The sequence below is a fragment of the Podarcis tiliguerta genome (assembly GCF_965153285.1).
Source record: "Podarcis tiliguerta genome assembly, chromosome: 2".
Classification (NCBI taxonomy): Eukaryota; Metazoa; Chordata; class Lepidosauria; order Squamata; family Lacertidae; genus Podarcis; species Podarcis tiliguerta.
In genome coordinates, this window is record NC_139535.1 from 117,418,296 (window position 1) to 117,435,587 (window position 17,292).

Consider the following 17,292-nt stretch of genomic DNA (forward strand, 5'->3'; position numbering starts at 1 on the left):
GACCAGCTTGCTCTTTACCTCCTTTCCTCCTCCCTTGATGGGGAGTATCATCTGCTGCCCATGCTAGATGGCTAAAAGGATCCATCTTGTTGGCTTATGTCTCCCTCCACCTACACGAATGAAGGCTCATTTGACCAGGCCTGCAGCCTTCTCCCCAAATCCCCCTCTACAAGAGATTGTCAGAGCACCCATACAATTGCCACATTCCGCAATCCTTTATCATTACATAATTGACACATTTTTGCCTCAGCTGAGGCTGCCTTTGGCAGGGGGGCATTACAGTATGTCCTTCCAGCCATCTAAACAACAGTTTTCTATTTTCCCACTCTTCATGGGTCTGTAGGCTTTTGTACATCCCAATCTGTCCACAGCTTTTACGGGGTCTCCAGAAACGGCCTGTATGCTTAGCATGAAAGGTATTTCATAACACCTAAAATTTTACTTTAATGTGTTGCCAATTTTCCACATAGGTCTCTTGAAAAAAAGGCTGTTATACTTATCGTGAAAGGTATTTCTGGGTCCTGTAAAGCTGATTCCAGAGCCCACCTAGGCCGTCAGTAGCTGATTTTCCTCCATCATTCTGCTGTACCAGGGAGTCTCAGTGAATCTTTTAGGCAACATTTTCCTGTTGAATGCTGTCTCCCACGCTATACGAATACCAAATCCCATCGCTTCCTGGCTTCTAATCTAAAAAACTGAGGCAGGAAGGAGCGAGGAGCTTCCGGTTTGAATTGTTTGTTTATTATTGCAAGCTTGCAATGTTGCCTATTGACTGCCAGGCGGCACCAAACCTAAGCCCAACCTGGTGGCAGCTTTTTATTGGATCTAGAAATACCTTTTATGGTAACTATAATGGCCTTTTTTCAAGAGACCTATGTGCAAAATTGACAGCACATTAAAGTAAAATTTTGATCTGCACGTGGCAGTTTCTACTCAGGTGATTAAAAAAAGGAGTTTTGAGGGAGGCTGGTGAAAATATGTGGTCATGGTGGGGACTCAGCTTTGAAATTTGGTGGTGGGGACTCAGCTTTTGCATAAATGGTTTTAGGTGCCTCTGTTAGATGCCTCGTGCCTGGAGAGCAGCTCACCTTGTTCTTGGTCCATGTTATGATGCTGCTGAGTAAACATCTGTCAAAATTACTAATGTTTCTTTGTGTTCCTTGTGATCTCATGCTGTAAACTGGTATGTCCTTATATAAACATACCAAGTTGATATTATGGCACTTGATCTGGAAAACGGCTTTCTTAAACACAAATAGGTGAAAGCAGTAGTGTTAAGAACAAATTTCTTAAAGAAGGGATTGTCATAATCAAATTAAATGCAGGGAAGGGCGTAACAGAACTGTGGGAGACTATGGTTCACATCCCTATACAGATGTTTGCTCATTTAATGGCTGACTTTAAATTAAGTACTTAAACCTTGCATGCTTCTCTTTCAGTAGGCCTTTCCCAGACTGAAATAAAAATTGAGTTCCAGTTCCTGAAATGCATAGCTTGGCTTTGTCTTTGTTCCTCATAGGGAAGATAGTTTTCCTCACCATCCCCTTATTTATTTCTTAATTTATTATTTATTTAAAATAATTTCCGAACCATGTCATATTTCAAAAGGAATCTTTAAGTGATTTACAGGTCTTAAATAATGAAACAGAACATGGCAAAATAACGATCCACATTGAATGCAGTGTAATTAGCAGGAGAGTGGCATAATTACAACATATTTTTTATAGAAAGTTCATTTCTGTTACATTGCAGACCTTCAGTTCTAGAGCACTGAGAAATTGCCCATAATTATGATGAGTTACATGTGTAGCTTGTTGTTGCAAGAACACCTGTACTTTGGGTTGGCAAAGTGCATTTCTATGGCACACACCTGTGGGATCCCTCTCAGTGAACCAGGCTACCCAGTGTCTAGTGTGTTGGGTAGGGGACCTGTGGCAAAAATATGCCCTTTGTTGGTTCCATGGATAGGTAGAGCCCAAATTCCCTATCAAGAGACGGAGTCGGGAAACATGAAAGTAGGCACAACCAGACTTTATTTCTAAAACAGTGCTGAGTGGTCAATTCCCTGGGCTATCGCTCCAAGAGGACTGGGTGGTACTCTTCTCTTTTACACAAGACTACTCAAAGACCTGACACAGGTCCAGAAAACTACTTATTGGCAAAAAGCAGTTAGAAGTGGTCTGGGCACATTAGGTAGGTTTAAGCAGTTTAAACAGATTTTGGCCAGTTCTATGATGTTCAAGGTAAAAAAGAGAGAGGCTGTATTGCTATACCATATATAGTCGTACATTGGAAGTCAAATGGAATCCGTTCTGGAAGTCCGTTCAATTTCCAAAACCAAATTGTGGCTTCTGATTGTTGCAGGAAGCTCCTGCAGCCAATCAGAAGCCGCGGAAACCTCGTCGGACATTCGGGTTCCAAAAGAACGTTCGCAAACAGAAACAATCACTTCGGGTTTTGCGGCGTTTGGGAGCCAAAACATCTGAGTTCCAGGGTGTTCGGAATCCAAGGTACGACTGTATAGGCATTCTGGTCTAACACATTCTTGAAGGGTTCATGTGCAGGTTATCATGGCTTTACTTCAGGTAAGTGAGCAGATACAGAAAGGCAAAGGTAGTGGATAGATACACAAGTAGAACTACAAAGATCCATTTTCATGCAAGGGACCAGGCGGGGGTAGTAGGTTTTGTCTTCAGGAGAGGAGTGTCACCAAATACAACACTTTGCTAGGCATTTCTATGTGGGGAAGTAAGCATTCATTTACTGGTGATATAGTTCAGAGGTGCCTTCACACACAGTGGCAGAGGGAGGCAAAACCTACCTATGCCCCTGGTAAGCAAAGCCATTGAGGGCCGGCATAAATGAGTTTTTGTGTTTAATATTACTGGTTTTTAAAACAAAAATAGCTGCCATGGTGGTGCTCAGCTGGAGCTGGAATGAGTGGAGAAGTTGAGCTTGGCTTCCCCCCTCTGCCACTGTGATCTTGATGAAGATGGCCTCCTCCAGTCCACTGCTATTTGCATTGTGAAGGAAGCTCTCACTGGGAATGATGCAGTTAGCAGCTTGGACCCCTGGGCACCCACTTGTGGGGTGCCTCAGGGCTCTGTACTCTCCTCCATGCTGTATGAGAGATCATCAGGGGAGTTGGGCTGGGTGTACACCAATATGTGGATGATACCCAGCTCTACCTCTCAAAGGCAGTGAACGTCCTGTGTGGGTGTCCAGAGGTGGTTGGGGGCAAACAGATTGAGGTTGAATCCTGACAAGACAGAAGTACTGTTTCTGGGGGACAGTGGGCAGGTGTGGGGGACTCCCTGGTCCTGAATGGGGTAACTGCCCCTATCTCCCTCACATTTTGCTTGCCTTCTCTCCCCTGCTATTTGTACGGCCTCATTGGACAGCCACTTTGCTTTCTTGCATTTCCTTTTCATTGCTGCCTCCTGTATAATGTTATGAGCCTCCATCCATAGTTCTTCAGGCACTCTGTCCACCAAATCGAAATCCTTAAACCTGTTCCTCACTTCCACTGTGTATTTGATTTAGATTGTATTGTGTTGTCAGGAATGCATCTGCACCCCCTTCCAGCAGATTACATAAAGAGATATGAAAAGTGTAGTGTCAGATCTTCAATAACAAGAAGAAGGACTCTAGAGACAAGATCATGAGCAAGTATAGCTTCAGTATGTGACAAAGAGCAAGGAAACAGGGGATTCTGTTTAAAAATGAAAAGGGAAAGAGGGAATGGGAAAACAAAACAAAAAAAGAGAAGCCTTTATTCTTGGATGCACTGACCTCCATCCCTTCTGTCCCTTCCTGCAGGTGTCCATCACTAACGCTATACTGTGCTGAAGATGTCTAACAGCAACACAACACAGGAGACACTGGAGATAATGAAAGAATTGGAAAAGAAAGTGGTTGAGGAATCTGTGAACAAAAACAAATTTGTATCCAGGTCACCAAGCAAAGAGGAAGTTGAGAAGGATGGGGAGGAGAGTAGCACACGGCAAGAATCACAGGTAATTGGAGGAAGATCTTTCATGTATACCAACAGACCCATCCAAGCCCAATGCTAACTGGCAGTAGATCTTGGACTCCCTATTGCAGTATATCAGGCAGAGGTCCTTTTTGGCCCTTTTGTTAAGTTCACTTAATTAGGGGTTCCAGAGAGCCAGTGTGGTGTAGTGGTTAAGAGCGGTAGTCTCGTAATCTGGAGAACCGGGTTCGCATCTCCGCTCCTCCACATGCAGCTGCTGGGTGACCTTGGGCCAGTCACACTTCTCTGAAGTCTCTCAGCCCCACTCACCTCACAGAGTGTTTGTTGTGGGGGAGGAAGGGAAAGGAGAATGTTAGCCGCTTTGAGACTCCTTAAAGGGAGTGAAAGGCGGGATATCAAATCCAAACTCTTCTTCTTCTTCTTCTTCCAGCAGTTCTGGACTTCCACAGTACCGTAGTCTACCACCAAATTACTCATTAATCTCAGCATGGTGTGAACCTGGTACTGTTAGAGAAAGAGCCGTGGTAATCAGTGGTGAGGTTCTTGTCATGCTGCCATATACAGTGGTACCTCGAGTTACAAATGCCTCAGGTTACAAACTCCACTAACCTGGAAGAGTTACCTTGAGTTGAGAACTTTGCCCCAGGATGAGAACGGAAATTGTGTGCCGGTGGCGCAGCGACAGCAAGGGGCCCCATTAGCGAAAGCACGCCTCTAGTTAAGAACAGTTTCAGGTTAAGAACGGACCTCCAGAATGAATTAAGTTCATAACTAGAGGTACCACTGTACTTTGCTAGAACATTTTAGGAAATCTTTTCCAGAAGCAGTGTTGCTGCTGCTGCTGCTGCTGTTATTATTAATTAGTTTTGTATACTGCCCTCCATCCAAAGATCACAACATAAAAATACAAAATGGGAACACAAAAGACATAATAAAAACCAGAACAAAACATTAACCCCACTCACACAAACATGTGTAAAAGGACACAGAATGTTAATCAGTCCAAGGCCTGCTTTGAGAGAATCATTATTATCTAGCACCTAAAGATATGTAATGAAAGTGCCAGGCGAGCCACCCTGAGGAGAGCATTCCACCAATGGGGAACCACCACAGAAAAGGCCCGTTCTCATGTTGCTGCCCTCCAAACATATTGTGGAGGAGGCACATGAAGAAAGACCTCAGATGATAATTGCAGGGTCTGGGTCAGTTCGTATGAGGAGAGGTGATTCTTGTTTCTTTTTTTCTACCCCATCACATAAATGAGTCCTATGGACTTCTTACAGTACAATCCACCCAGAAGTAAGTCTTTGAGTTCAGTGAGACTTACTCCCAGATAAGTGTGTGTAGAATTGCTGATTTAGTGTGGCCACGATGGCTTCATCTCTTCAGTATTAAAAAAGAGAGTGGGACATGGACCCAGGAAGATGTTCAAGCCACTTTATACTGCAGACACACAAATCCTGCTCCAAAGAAACACAGAAGGCATAGAAATTAACAGGCAAATACCTGCTCCAAGGGTTGTGGCAGTCTAAAGTTAAGCAGTGAAAAGAGAGAACTGAGGGAATGAGCAAGAGAGATATGGACAAATGCAATTTTATACACCTAGACATCACTTTGGAGAGAAGTGTGAAATTTGGCAAAAACTTCACAGAAAAAGATGAGCTTTGAGATGTATTTGTAGGCCCCAAGCCCAAAAGACTCAGTGGCTTAGACCACAGCAGCACCCGCATCCTTTGTAGGAGAGAGAAGACACCATGATTTTAACAGACCTCAATTGTAGGCGTCCTTTTAAATCCATGAAATTGGATGGTTAAACTGGACTTAACCACACAATTTATTGCATTTTATTTCCTTATTTTATCTTTACATGGTTATGGCAGTTTCCTGCCATAGCTGGTTTTGGTCCTTTGCAAAATGTATGCAGAATTGACCTGTTTGCATTAGATGCTTGCAAGATAATATATGGCATGGACTTCTGCTAGCACAGTGGACTCCCCTTCACCCCTGGGCCTGCCCAGATTGCCTAGAAGTGTGTATCAGGAGAACCCCCAGAAAAATGTGTGGGGAGAGGAGAGAACATTGTTTCCAGCAAGCTGAAATGCTTGTGTTGATGGAACAATTCCCATACTGTTACATTTAATTCCTCCCAATGTGTTGTGATTCCCTCCTCCCTAATCTTACATCTCATAGAATGCACAACGGGAGTGATTTTTCCACCATTGTTCCTCCTCTCCTTTTTGTTGTTGTTGCAGAGGCGGACCTCCAATCATGGGCATGCTAGAAAAAGAGCCAAGGTAAGATACTGTTGATTCCTTTTTACCAGGTGATGCTGCAGCAAGAACTTACATGACTCTGATCTTTCTGCAGTCATTCTTGGCATTTTATATATAATCTTCTTGGCATTGTATATATGGGTCCAACGACCCATAACATGGATTCAGAATAAAATACAGATTCATACAGACAACCCCCCAGGGAAGGGAGACCGAAGTGTTATTTGTTTAGTCATGGGTTTGTTGATCTTTGATTTGTATGACTACTGAAAGAGACTTTGCCGTGGCTGCTGTGATAGCATTGGACTTGTCATCCAGAATATATTTGGTATAGGCTTCAGATTGACTCGGCCCGTTTGCCAATAGTGGTTTAATCATTATTGCCCTAGCTTGATCATATTGTCCGCAATGCAATAAAATATGCCTCATACAGTCGACGTCCCGAGAGCATACACAGATCCTATTTTGATAAGGGATGCCTCTCAGTCTGCCATTTAGCACTTCTGATGGGAATACATTTAATATGGCTTTGGTGAAAAGACACCGATACGTTGATACAGACAAATTTCTAAGATATGCAGGTATCTGAAAATTGAACCTATAGTGAATTCCTACTGCTAATGGGCCACAGTTAACATGAGATTGAGATCGGAGATCACTATGTGATAGGACCCAGAGCCTTTGCCTCAGAGATTCAAGGGTGGTATCATAGCCCAGATGGTACAGGAGAGAAGGTGGCATACCAATCAAAGTGGCTTTTCTAACCATAATATTCATCCATGAGCTGGTAAACTCCTCGTTGTTTAGGTATGGAAGTTACCCCTTCCCTAGGCCAAAGACTGAGATCTTGAGCCAGTATCTCAGGGCAGCCTGCCATGCTTTAGTTGATAAAGGACATTCACCTGTTTCTAAAAATAGTATTGCATTTGGGACACAATTTGGAACTTATAGGAGGGACCGGAGAAACTTTGCCTGGAAGCCTTCAAACCTGGAGCCATTGAACCAGACTTTTGAGGCATAGAGGAGTTGAGAGACAGATTTCGCATTAAATACCCTAAATGGCTGATGGAACATAATCGCCTCCCCTTGTATAAAAGAATTGAAGTATAGCCAGTTTGGTTACCTCCACCTTTTGATAGGTGGTCTGATCCTTGGCATTGAGTTCCAGAATCTCTCATTCCTATCAGTGCTCCAGATATGACTCTTCTTGCTCCTTTATCCCATATCTTCTTGCTTTTCACTGTTCATCGCTTGTGCTTAATGGTTAACCAGTTAAGACCTCAGCATGGCAAAGAGGTTGCCCTTTACTCCTAGGTTTCACTGTGATTTTTAATATCAGCTGAGCATGGCCTCTGAATCACAATACATGCTGCAGGGGGCAGGGGGCTACAGGCACTGCTCTCATTGACTGCCTCATAGCTATGAAACTGCCTCCTCTTGGAAACTCAGTGAAACCTGTGTACCTTGTGGAAGCCATACACAATATTTAGCCTAGAAAAGAGGAGATAGAGATATGATAGCTGCCTTCAAATATATAAAGGGCTGTCACATGGAAGATGGCATAAGGAGGGTAGGACTCAAGGCAGTGTTTTCAAGTTACAAGAAAGGAGATTCCGATTAAACACCAGGGAGAACTTTCTAACAGTAAGCGTTGTTAGACTGTGCAATGGACTCCCTTGGAAGGTGGTGGACTCTCCTGCATTAGAGGTTTTAAAGCAGAAGTTTAATGGCCATCTGTCATGGACGCTTCAGTTGAAATTCCGGCATTTCAGGGGGTTGGGCTAGATGACCCTTGGGGTCCATCTGAGCTCTGCAGTTCTATGGAAAACTCTTATCTCTGGTCTGGCTTTAAGTGTCCAGACCTGGTCATCTCACTGAGGTGATAAACCTGTGTCTTGACTTGTACAACTTCTACACTGCGGGTGAGAGTTCACATGCTTAATTTTCCCTCTGTACAAAACATTTCCCTGCACATAGAGAGGTAAAATGTTGAGAAGGGAGGTACTAGAATCCTTTATTTTCTATGGAGCAGCATTTGCTCACAATTGCAGACCAAAACCAGCAAAGCCCAGGTGGTGGTTTATTGCTTTACTAAGACCTAGTATGGAGGGACGCGGGTGGCGCTGTGGGTTAAACCACAGAGCCTAGGACTTGCCGATCAGAAGGTCGGCAGTTCGAATCCCTGCGATGGGGTGAGCTCCTGTTGCTCGGTCCCTGCTCCTGCCAACCTAGCAGTTCAACCTAGCAGAAAGCACGTCAAAGTGCAAGTAGATAAATAGGTACCGCTCCAGTGGGAAGGTAAACAGCGTTTCCGTGCACTGCTTTGCTTCACCAGAAACAGCTTAGTCATGCTGGCCACATGACCCGGAAGCTGTACGCCGGCTCCCTCGGCCAATAAAGCGAGATGAGCGCCGCAACACCAGAGTCGGCCATGACTGGACCTAATGGTCAGGGGTCCCTTTACCTTTAAGACCTAGTATTAGTTCAGAGTTTGTGTTTATAGTATTTGTAATTTGTATCTGCCCCAAATCTTTTGAGATTAAACTGCTATGACACTGTTCTTTTTCTTCCATTTGATTCTCTTATGCCCTTGTCACATGTACCTTTAACTTTCCTTTATTATATTGGAGACAATATCTTAACTATGGTTCCTAGACCATATTTCACCATGACTGCTTCTGTTCAAGTAAAATACTTTTGTGTTGCTACATTCACACTCTCTTACTTGCAGGTCCATTCACCAAACAGTCTGAGGCAGACATTTATTTTAAGCATTTTCTTTAAATGCTACTATAGTAGATCACCCAGAATAACTACGTTTGTCAAGAAGGCAGCAGTTTAATGACAGGCTTTCAATTAAGGCAGGAAGAAGTTAGTCATTCCTTTTTGTCACTTACCATCAGTGGTTCAACAGTCTGCAGATTATTTAATGGGTTGGTTAGCTTCAGAGAAGCCCTATCAATGTATATGACCTTCACGTCACTGTGTTAGCAGAGGCTAAGTACCTCCTCAGGTGCCAGACTTGAATCTCTATCAAGCATGTTAAGGGAGAGAAAATCACTATGCACTTGGTATCTTCTGCTTGACTGCTTTGCCATGTGTTACTACTGGACGAAACATAATTGCATTTCTCATTAGTATAGAGCTAACTTAATTAGCATTAGTTGAACAGCAGCTCATTCATATATTGAAAGGGAATTCTAGCTGCCTGTGTCTTACTACAGACTCCCCCCTCCTTTTGCAGTCAAATTCAAAGCTGAAGCTAGTCAGGAGCCTGGCTGTATGTGAAGAGTCTTCTAGCCCCTTTGTGGATGGGACATTGGATACCCAGGTAAGCCTAGTTGTAGTCACATCACTTTTCCAGCCACGGGAGAGACTGCTTTCAGGGATGATTTTTCTTAATAGTTCTGATCAAGGTTGAAAGCTTACCTGTAGGAAAGTTTCAAGCCTTTAAAAGAAAAATGACAGTCCTGGTTAAAATGTGTATTTGTTATCTGGATGCAGTAAGCCCACAACTTGTGCATGTTTAACTTGTGCACATTCAGCTTTATGTGCATGGCAAATAATAATAAATAAAAATAATAAGGGAGCAGGGTTCTGGGAAAAATGACTTTGGCAATCCCCCCAATGGCTTTTGACTACACTCAATTTTGATTTTAGGCACGGTCCCCGGAACGCAAACCCGGCGTAAGTTGCAGGCTTACTGTATGCTAGTGTGTGTGCTTTCATAGCAAACCTCTGTTCTGATTTACTGTCTCCCAAGTCAAAAAAGCATACCTTCCTATATGAGCTCCTATTGAAACATAGCATATTTGAGCCATCAGATCAAAACCATAAAAAGTCAAATTCAGACAAGGTTTTCAGGGTGTATTAAAGAAGCTTTGCATCTTCTAGTGATACCAAACTACACCTATGATCAGATCGTTGTAGGGGATTTTAACCTCAAAGCCATAAGATAGCAGCAAACCGCACCCATAGCATGCATTTATATGGCAGAGCCACACCTAGTTCAGATTGTATATAGTGTCCTGCAATCTAAGGACAGGAGCAAACAAGGTGCCAGAGACAGCTGTGGTTAGAATCTCAGACAAGTGATTGGGAGACCAGTGTTCGAACCCCCACAAAGCCATGAAGCTCATTGGTTAAGCTTGGGCCAGTTGCTGCTTCTCAGCCCAACCTGCCTCGCAGGGGATTAAATGGGGAAGGAGAGAGCCATTTACACTGCCCTGTCTGTGTTCCCTGGAGAAAAAGGTGGGGTATAAATGCAACAAATGAGCAACAAAAATATACCTACCACAAGGGCTTGCGAGAGTAGTACAGATTAGTTAAGTGAGCCATGCCACATTGTAGGCAGGAAGGCAAAAATCCACAGGGTTCCTTACTGACCTGCCGAAAACCCCCCACTTCCTGAATATATAATTACTCATCAGTTACCTACAATCGAATGCATTCTATTTTGGGGGGTAATGTCATATTTGGAGAGGAGAGGGGATGCAGATGGAGTAAAAGGACATCTTATCCACTGCAATCAACCTTTTAACTTAAGAACAGGTTCATAGCATAAAAATCGTAACTCCACATAAATCACACGAGCAAGCATGCTGCACAGGGAGGCAAAAATCACCCAGGGTGACTAGCCGGATGCCGGAAACCACAAGAAGGGAGAGGGCTCTTGTCCTCAGATCCTGCTTGCTGATTTCTCACAGGCAACTATTCGGCCACTGTGAGAACAGGATGCTGGACTAGAAGGGCCACTGGCCTAATCCAGCAAGCTCTTCTTATATTCGTAGCCATTCTACCCAGAAGTAAAATTTCTTACTGGAATCAAATTGGTCATCATACCGCATTTCCAGCTTTTGTTGGTTGCGAAACATCAGCTCTGAGGCCTTCAAAGTGTGGATTTTGTCTTGTTGCTAGGATATCATCCAGTTGCACGTCAGCTGCCCCTCTGACAAGGAAGATGACAAGTCTGCAAAAGATGGCCCTGAAAAAGAAGAAAAAGAGAAAAATAAGGAGAAGGCACCCAAGAAAATGCTATCTAGAGGTAAGACAGTCTCAGTTCTGGAATGAACTTGGCTTCTGTGGGCAAAGATGAGCAGTAGTTTCTGTTTCCCTATTTACCAGAGGTCTGGGACTTTCTTTTCAGTTTGTGCATTCAAGCTGACCACATGACAAGGGGAAAGGAGTATTACAATATTATATGTCAACCTCTGTCTATCTGTCTGTCTAATAAGGGCACCTGCCACAACTTTCCAGGAATGGATTTCCAGTCTATATCATAAAGATGAGGAACCTGTGGCACTCCAGCTGTTCTTGGATTCCCATTCCTATCAGCCTCAGCCTGCAGGGCAAATAGAGAGGGATGGATGATAGCAGAAGTCTAGGAACACCTGGAGAGCCAAAGTTTTCCCATCCCCACTGATTCACATTTGCATGTGTCCACCTGCAAGTTTATTCCATTCCATTTTCATGTTAATCTACAATAAAAAAAATCTGCAGAAAATTGCATTTAAGTATATATTTCAACAATTATTTTAAACATATCTTTGAAAGTACACATCTCTATACAGTGGTACCTCAGGTTATAGACGCTTCAGGTTACAGACGCTTCAGGTTACAGACTCTGCTAACCCAGAAATAGTACCTCGGGTTAAGAACTTTGCTTCAGGATGAGAACATAAATAGAGTTGCAGCGGTGCGGCAGCAGCGGGCGGCCCCATTTGCTAAAGTGGTGTCTCAGGTTAAGAACAGTTTCAGGTTAAGAATGGACCTCTGGAACGAGTTCAGTTCTTAACCCGAGGTACCACTGTACATACATGCAATGGTTGACTCAGTCCACATCAATTCATATTAGAATTTGCAAAGATCAAATGTCCTTGGTCTCCTTAGCACTCTGAATTTTTTTGCTGACATGGGCACAGGTAGACCATTAATGAAAATATTGAGAAAACAGTCATTACACACCTTAATTGCTCAGACAAGCCTTTAATCAATTACTTTATTCCTTTCTGGTCCACATTCTGTTCCACAAAGCAGTGTTTGTTGTAAATTTAAGAAGTTCTCCTTCTGAGATTTGTGCAAAGCCAAGTAATCTTGTCAGGTACAATAATTTAGCATATGATTGTTCAGGCAGTTGGTGGTAGAACAAGCAGCTAAAGGGTGGGTAAGAAATCAATATATTTGAAGGTTCTAGGGTGGTAACTCTGCCCTCAAATATGGCCTGTTGCTCTTTCAAAGTGCTAGAGTCATGTTCTACAAATGGTCTTTCCAACATTGACTCCAAAGAAAGCCATGGCTGTGGTGATGGCAGAGGCAGCCATTAACTTGGTCCTTCCAACACTGTCAGAACCTCTATTCTGGCTTGTTTTGATTCCATGGATATTCACCCTGTGAGCATGCCATTTCTTGAGTATGTTACTGTTTTCTTTGTTATAGATTCCAGCCAGGAATACACAGACTCCACTGGAATAGATTTGCATGAATTTTTAGTGAGTACACTGAAGAAAAACCCAAGGTAGGTTCCTCTGTGGTTATGTGGCAGATTTGCAAGTGGAAATAAGGAGGTGTTCCTGCAAGCTTGCATGGTTAAGGAGAAAGGATGGGAGAGGGAACAGAAAGTATCAGCAACTGTTGGAATCTATGGTGGTGGTGGCAGCTGCAGCTGCATAGTGGAGGTAGGCAAGCACCTATCAATGGGCTCTTTAACTCATGAGATATGGGAAGTTTAAGAGCACTAATTGAGAATCCTCTAGAATGCACTCTGTCCAGCCTTGCCAGCCACAAAGGCACGTGTGATGGGATGTTAGTATCTTACTTTCCAGCATCTTGAGCATAAAGTGGCCATGGTGAGGCCTTGGAATAAGCGGACTGTTCAGTGGTTTTGGGGTCCAGACCCTGTGTCAGCATGTGACATTCTTAGGCAGCACCTCATTAGGGTCCACTAAGGATGCCTTCCCTGGGGTTTCCTTTAAAATTAATTTTCTCTCAGTCCTCTGACCTGGCTGACCACTGGTTCTAACCATGAGGAAGAGATTAAAGAGGGTCCAAGTTCAGCGAGAAAGTACCCAGTGGGCTCTCTGGGCTGGAGATGGGGAACCTGAGTCCCCCCGCCCCGACATCTCTGAACTTCAACTCCCATCACCCCTGACTATTGGCTATACTGTTGCTAGGGCTGAGGTGTGTTGGAGTCCAACTAGAAGGCCACAGGTTCCTCATCCCTGGTCTAGTCACCGTCGTATTCTTCTTCTTCCTATTACTGTTTATTTATTACATTTATATATCACCTTTATCTGCTGAGGATCTCAAAGTGGTGTCCGTTGTTCTCCTCCGCATTTCATCCTCACAACAACCTTGTGAAGTAGGTTAGGCTAAGAGATGGAGACTGGCCCAGGAACACCCAGTGAGCTTCATGGCTAAGTTGGGATGTGAATCCTGCTCTCCCAATGCTAGTCCAACACTCTTAACCATTACACCACACTGGCTCAAACCCCTGTGGAATTATTTTTAAACAAATATTTAATACTTAGCCCTGTTGTTATATGGAGACTATAGTGGTCTCCCATCCAAAATCCATTTTGCTTCAATAACTATGCAATATTCACTGGACCCCTAGCAAGATTAGAATAATTCTAGCATTGCCGACTAACAAAACAGATGCATTCATATACTGTGCATAAGAACAGAAAGAGAAAAAATGTGGAATGAGTTAGTCAGGAAGGAATCTTAACAGCTCTAAAAACCACCTATAAATAGCTTCCAAATACTTCTCTGTAAAGTGCCTCCTGCCATCTCACTAATAAACAATGTCAAAACGGAATGCCAGTCATTGCCTATGTTCTGATGTACTGTTTCTTTTCAATAATACAAGCACAATGAGAGCCCATGGGGTATTGTGCTTCTAGAAGCGTAATCACTGCACCAAAGTGAATCCACCTGAACAGGATTGGTCTACTTTTAACTTGCTACATCTGTTCTGCATCTGCCAATGCAGGTTGGGTAGTGATATCTTCAATGCTGAATTACATTGAACTTTTTGATTAATATTGGAGTGGAGGAGGATATTAATCTTCAGATTTTTCAGAGACAATTGTATAGCCATTTGTGCTCTGAATGATTTTTCCTCTCCTTTTCTCCCTGCTCTCTCTCCCATCCTCCAAGGGACAGAATGATGCTGCTAAAATTGGAACAGGAGATTCTGGAATTTATTAACGATAACAAGTAAGTAATGTACTGGTCTGTAAGACAGAGTGACTTAAAGACTGATTTGTTTGAGAATGTTCACTAATTAAGCTGCTGATTTCAAATAAAGCTTAGAAATGTATACAGTATTTATCTGACACATGAAGGCCGCCTTTATATAGAGTCTGTCTAGCCCTGTGCATTCTTCCTTAAATGACTGTGGCTACCCCCAGAGCAGGGGTAATCAATGTGGTGCCCTCCAGACATTGTGGACTCCAACTCACACCCTCCCTGATTGAAATCCCATCATCCCTCCCATCCTATACTGTCTGAGGCTGATGGGAACCGTATTGCAGCAATTTCTGAAGCATACCTTGTTGGCTATGTCTGCTCTAAGGCTGGAGTGGCTGATCTGTGATCCTTGAGATGTTGCTAAACTACAGCGCCTCAGTCATTGTGGACAGTGGTCATGGGTGGTGGGAACTGTAGGCCCACAGCAGCTAATGTGCCACAGGTTAGTCATCCCTGCTCTGGGGTATTGGATTAGAGCTGTACAATATGAAGAATGTGCAGCTACCCTATGTTTCCTTTTCTTCACTTCTTTCCCAGTTACTGTTATTAAGTTTGCATGAATGGTGATATCACATGGAGTTTCCTTGCTCTCTCTCACTTGTGAGATGCGTCTTATAATGTCATGCATTGAAATTCACAGAACATTTCTGGAGATGAGAGAAGGAGGAAGTGCTGGGCTGCAACTTTAACAACTATAGACTGATGATGATGATAAAATGTGTTGCGGGTGCATGTGCTCAACCTGTTCTATTCCTCACTTTTCTTCAGTGAGTGGGAGGGTATGAATGGGGTTTGTAAGCACATTCAGGAGTGGGTTGGGACATTGGGAGTGAGGCCAGTACATGGACGCATATGTCTTCATGCATTCTATGAATGCCTGAACCAGGACTCAGGTGTTATCTGTATCATCTTGTTCTGCCTTCAGTTAGAAGCCCTTCTCTAGTATTCTCTAAATGGGAATTCCAGGGTTTGAAACTCTCTCCATGTCTACCAAAAGCACATTTTTTGCCAGTGAGCTTTTCCCAGATGAACATGAGCTTCAGTCACAAATAGAGACATCTCTGAGTCATGCTTCTCTACCCATAACAAGCTTGTTCATGTTCAGTGAGGAAGAAATGCAAGATTGCTGGTGTAGGGTTGCATAGAGTTGTAGAGTTGGAAGGGAGCCCAAGGGCCATCTACGCCAACCCCCTGCAATACAGGAATCTTAGCAAAGCATGACAAATGGCCATCCAACCTCTGCTTACAAACCTCCAAGGAAGGAAAGTCCATCACCTCCTGGCAGAGACCGTTCCACTGTCAAACAGCTCTTAATGACAGAAAGTTCTTCCTGATGTTTAGTCGGAATCTCCTTTCTTGTAACTTGAAACCATTGGTTTGTGCCCTGCTCTGCAGAGCAGGAGAAAAGAAACTTGCTCCATCTTCCATATGGCAGCCCTTATTATATTTGAAGATGGCTATCCTAGCTCCCCTGAGTCTCCTCTTTTCCAGGCAAAGCATACCCAGCTCCTTCAAGTGCTTCTCATAAGGCTTGGTTTCAAGACACTTGACCACCTTGGTTGCCCTCCTCTATACATGTTCCAGCTTTTCAACATCCATCTTAAATTGTGGCACCCAGAAGTGGACAAGGCTTCCCTAATCTGCTGCTTATTTCTATGCTGATATACACAGTGGGAGATCAGCATCATGCTTAATAACACCCACTTCATATTTGCAGAGACATTTGAAGCCTTGGATCAGAAATATAGGCAAATATATGTTGAACCCATACATTTAGATATTATTCAGTGCATGAGCATCAGGTTACTCATGGGACTGGGGCCTATAGCTCACTGGAAGAACAGAAGATCTCAGGTTCAGTCCGAAGCATCTCCACGAAAAAGGATCTTGGAAAGGGAAGGGATACTGAGGTAGACCTCTGCCTGCCTGAAACTTTGGAGAGTTGCTGCTTGTCTAAGTAGACAATTGTTGGAAAAGATGGTCACCAGTGCTCTAAGCCAATTCGGCAGTTTCCAGTGCCTTTATGTTATGGGGTTCCAATTGCATATCATGTGCAGGAGTCGAACATCTGTAATGCTCTTGAACTTTGGAGCCTAGGTGACCCAAAGGCCTTGAATATCCTATAACTTAACATTGCTAGGAAAACCAAAATAAATTTTAAGGTGAAGGAATCATTTTGCAGTGGTTTTTTTCTGAATGAAAGTTTGTAATGTTGATTCCTCTTCTGAAAGTGTAGGTCATATTGGTGGTTGCGTATTCAACAGGAGGCCCTGGTTTCTGGTCCTGGTAAACAGGGTGGTCCAGGACCCATGGTGTCTTACTCTACAGAGGGACCTTCTGAAACAAGGCCCATTATTTTGTATTTGACCAGAGCTGTTATGTCTGACAGATTGGAAGCTGTTCAGCTCCGGCTGCTGGACCTGCCTTTTTCTGGCAAGGTCCTGCTTACTTTTCTAGCTTTGGGCGCCACTCCACTAATAGGGTGTATTCTACTATGTGGACAGTTTTTCTTTTGTAGGGTCCAGATATGGGAGTTAATCCTCTGTCAGTGGAGGTTTCAGATTTCCTTGGTTTCTTACAGTCAGATCTGGATAAAGGACTTAGTCCCTTAAGAAGGAGTTTTCTGCTCTTATAAGCATTCTGTCCAATTTAGGGGGCTATCCTCTATCTGCTCACATTTTGGCTAAACCTTTCATGAAAGGCGTTGCACTGTTGGCTCCCAGGATAGTTAATAGATTTCCTACAAGGGATCTTAATTGGGTCCTAACAGGGTTA

The 17,292-nt window shown here is 43.4% G+C and overlaps 2 protein-coding genes across 12 annotated transcripts in view; one reads left to right on the top strand and one right to left on the bottom strand.

Annotated features, from left to right (window-relative positions):
* The window catches only part of LOC310671889 (inhibin beta E chain-like), a 168,432-nt gene that overhangs the window by 104,613 nt on the left and 46,527 nt on the right, over positions 1-17,292 (bottom strand). The window lies entirely within an intron of this gene.
* R3HDM2 (R3H domain containing 2) overlaps positions 1-17,292 on the top strand; it is a 130,469-nt gene that overhangs the window by 63,338 nt on the left and 49,839 nt on the right. For all 11 annotated transcript variants that reach the window (XM_083428207.1, XM_083428206.1, XM_083428208.1 and 8 more), the window contains exons 2-7: positions 3,820-4,016; positions 6,247-6,288; positions 9,512-9,598; positions 11,185-11,311; positions 12,703-12,781; positions 14,425-14,484. In XM_083428207.1, the coding sequence (XP_083284333.1) occupies positions 3,852-4,016; positions 6,247-6,288; positions 9,512-9,598; positions 11,185-11,311; positions 12,703-12,781; positions 14,425-14,484 (560 nt within the window). In that variant the 5' untranslated portion in view covers positions 3,820-3,851. The remainder of the gene's footprint in view (positions 1-3,819; positions 4,017-6,246; positions 6,289-9,511; positions 9,599-11,184; positions 11,312-12,702; positions 12,782-14,424; positions 14,485-17,292) is intronic.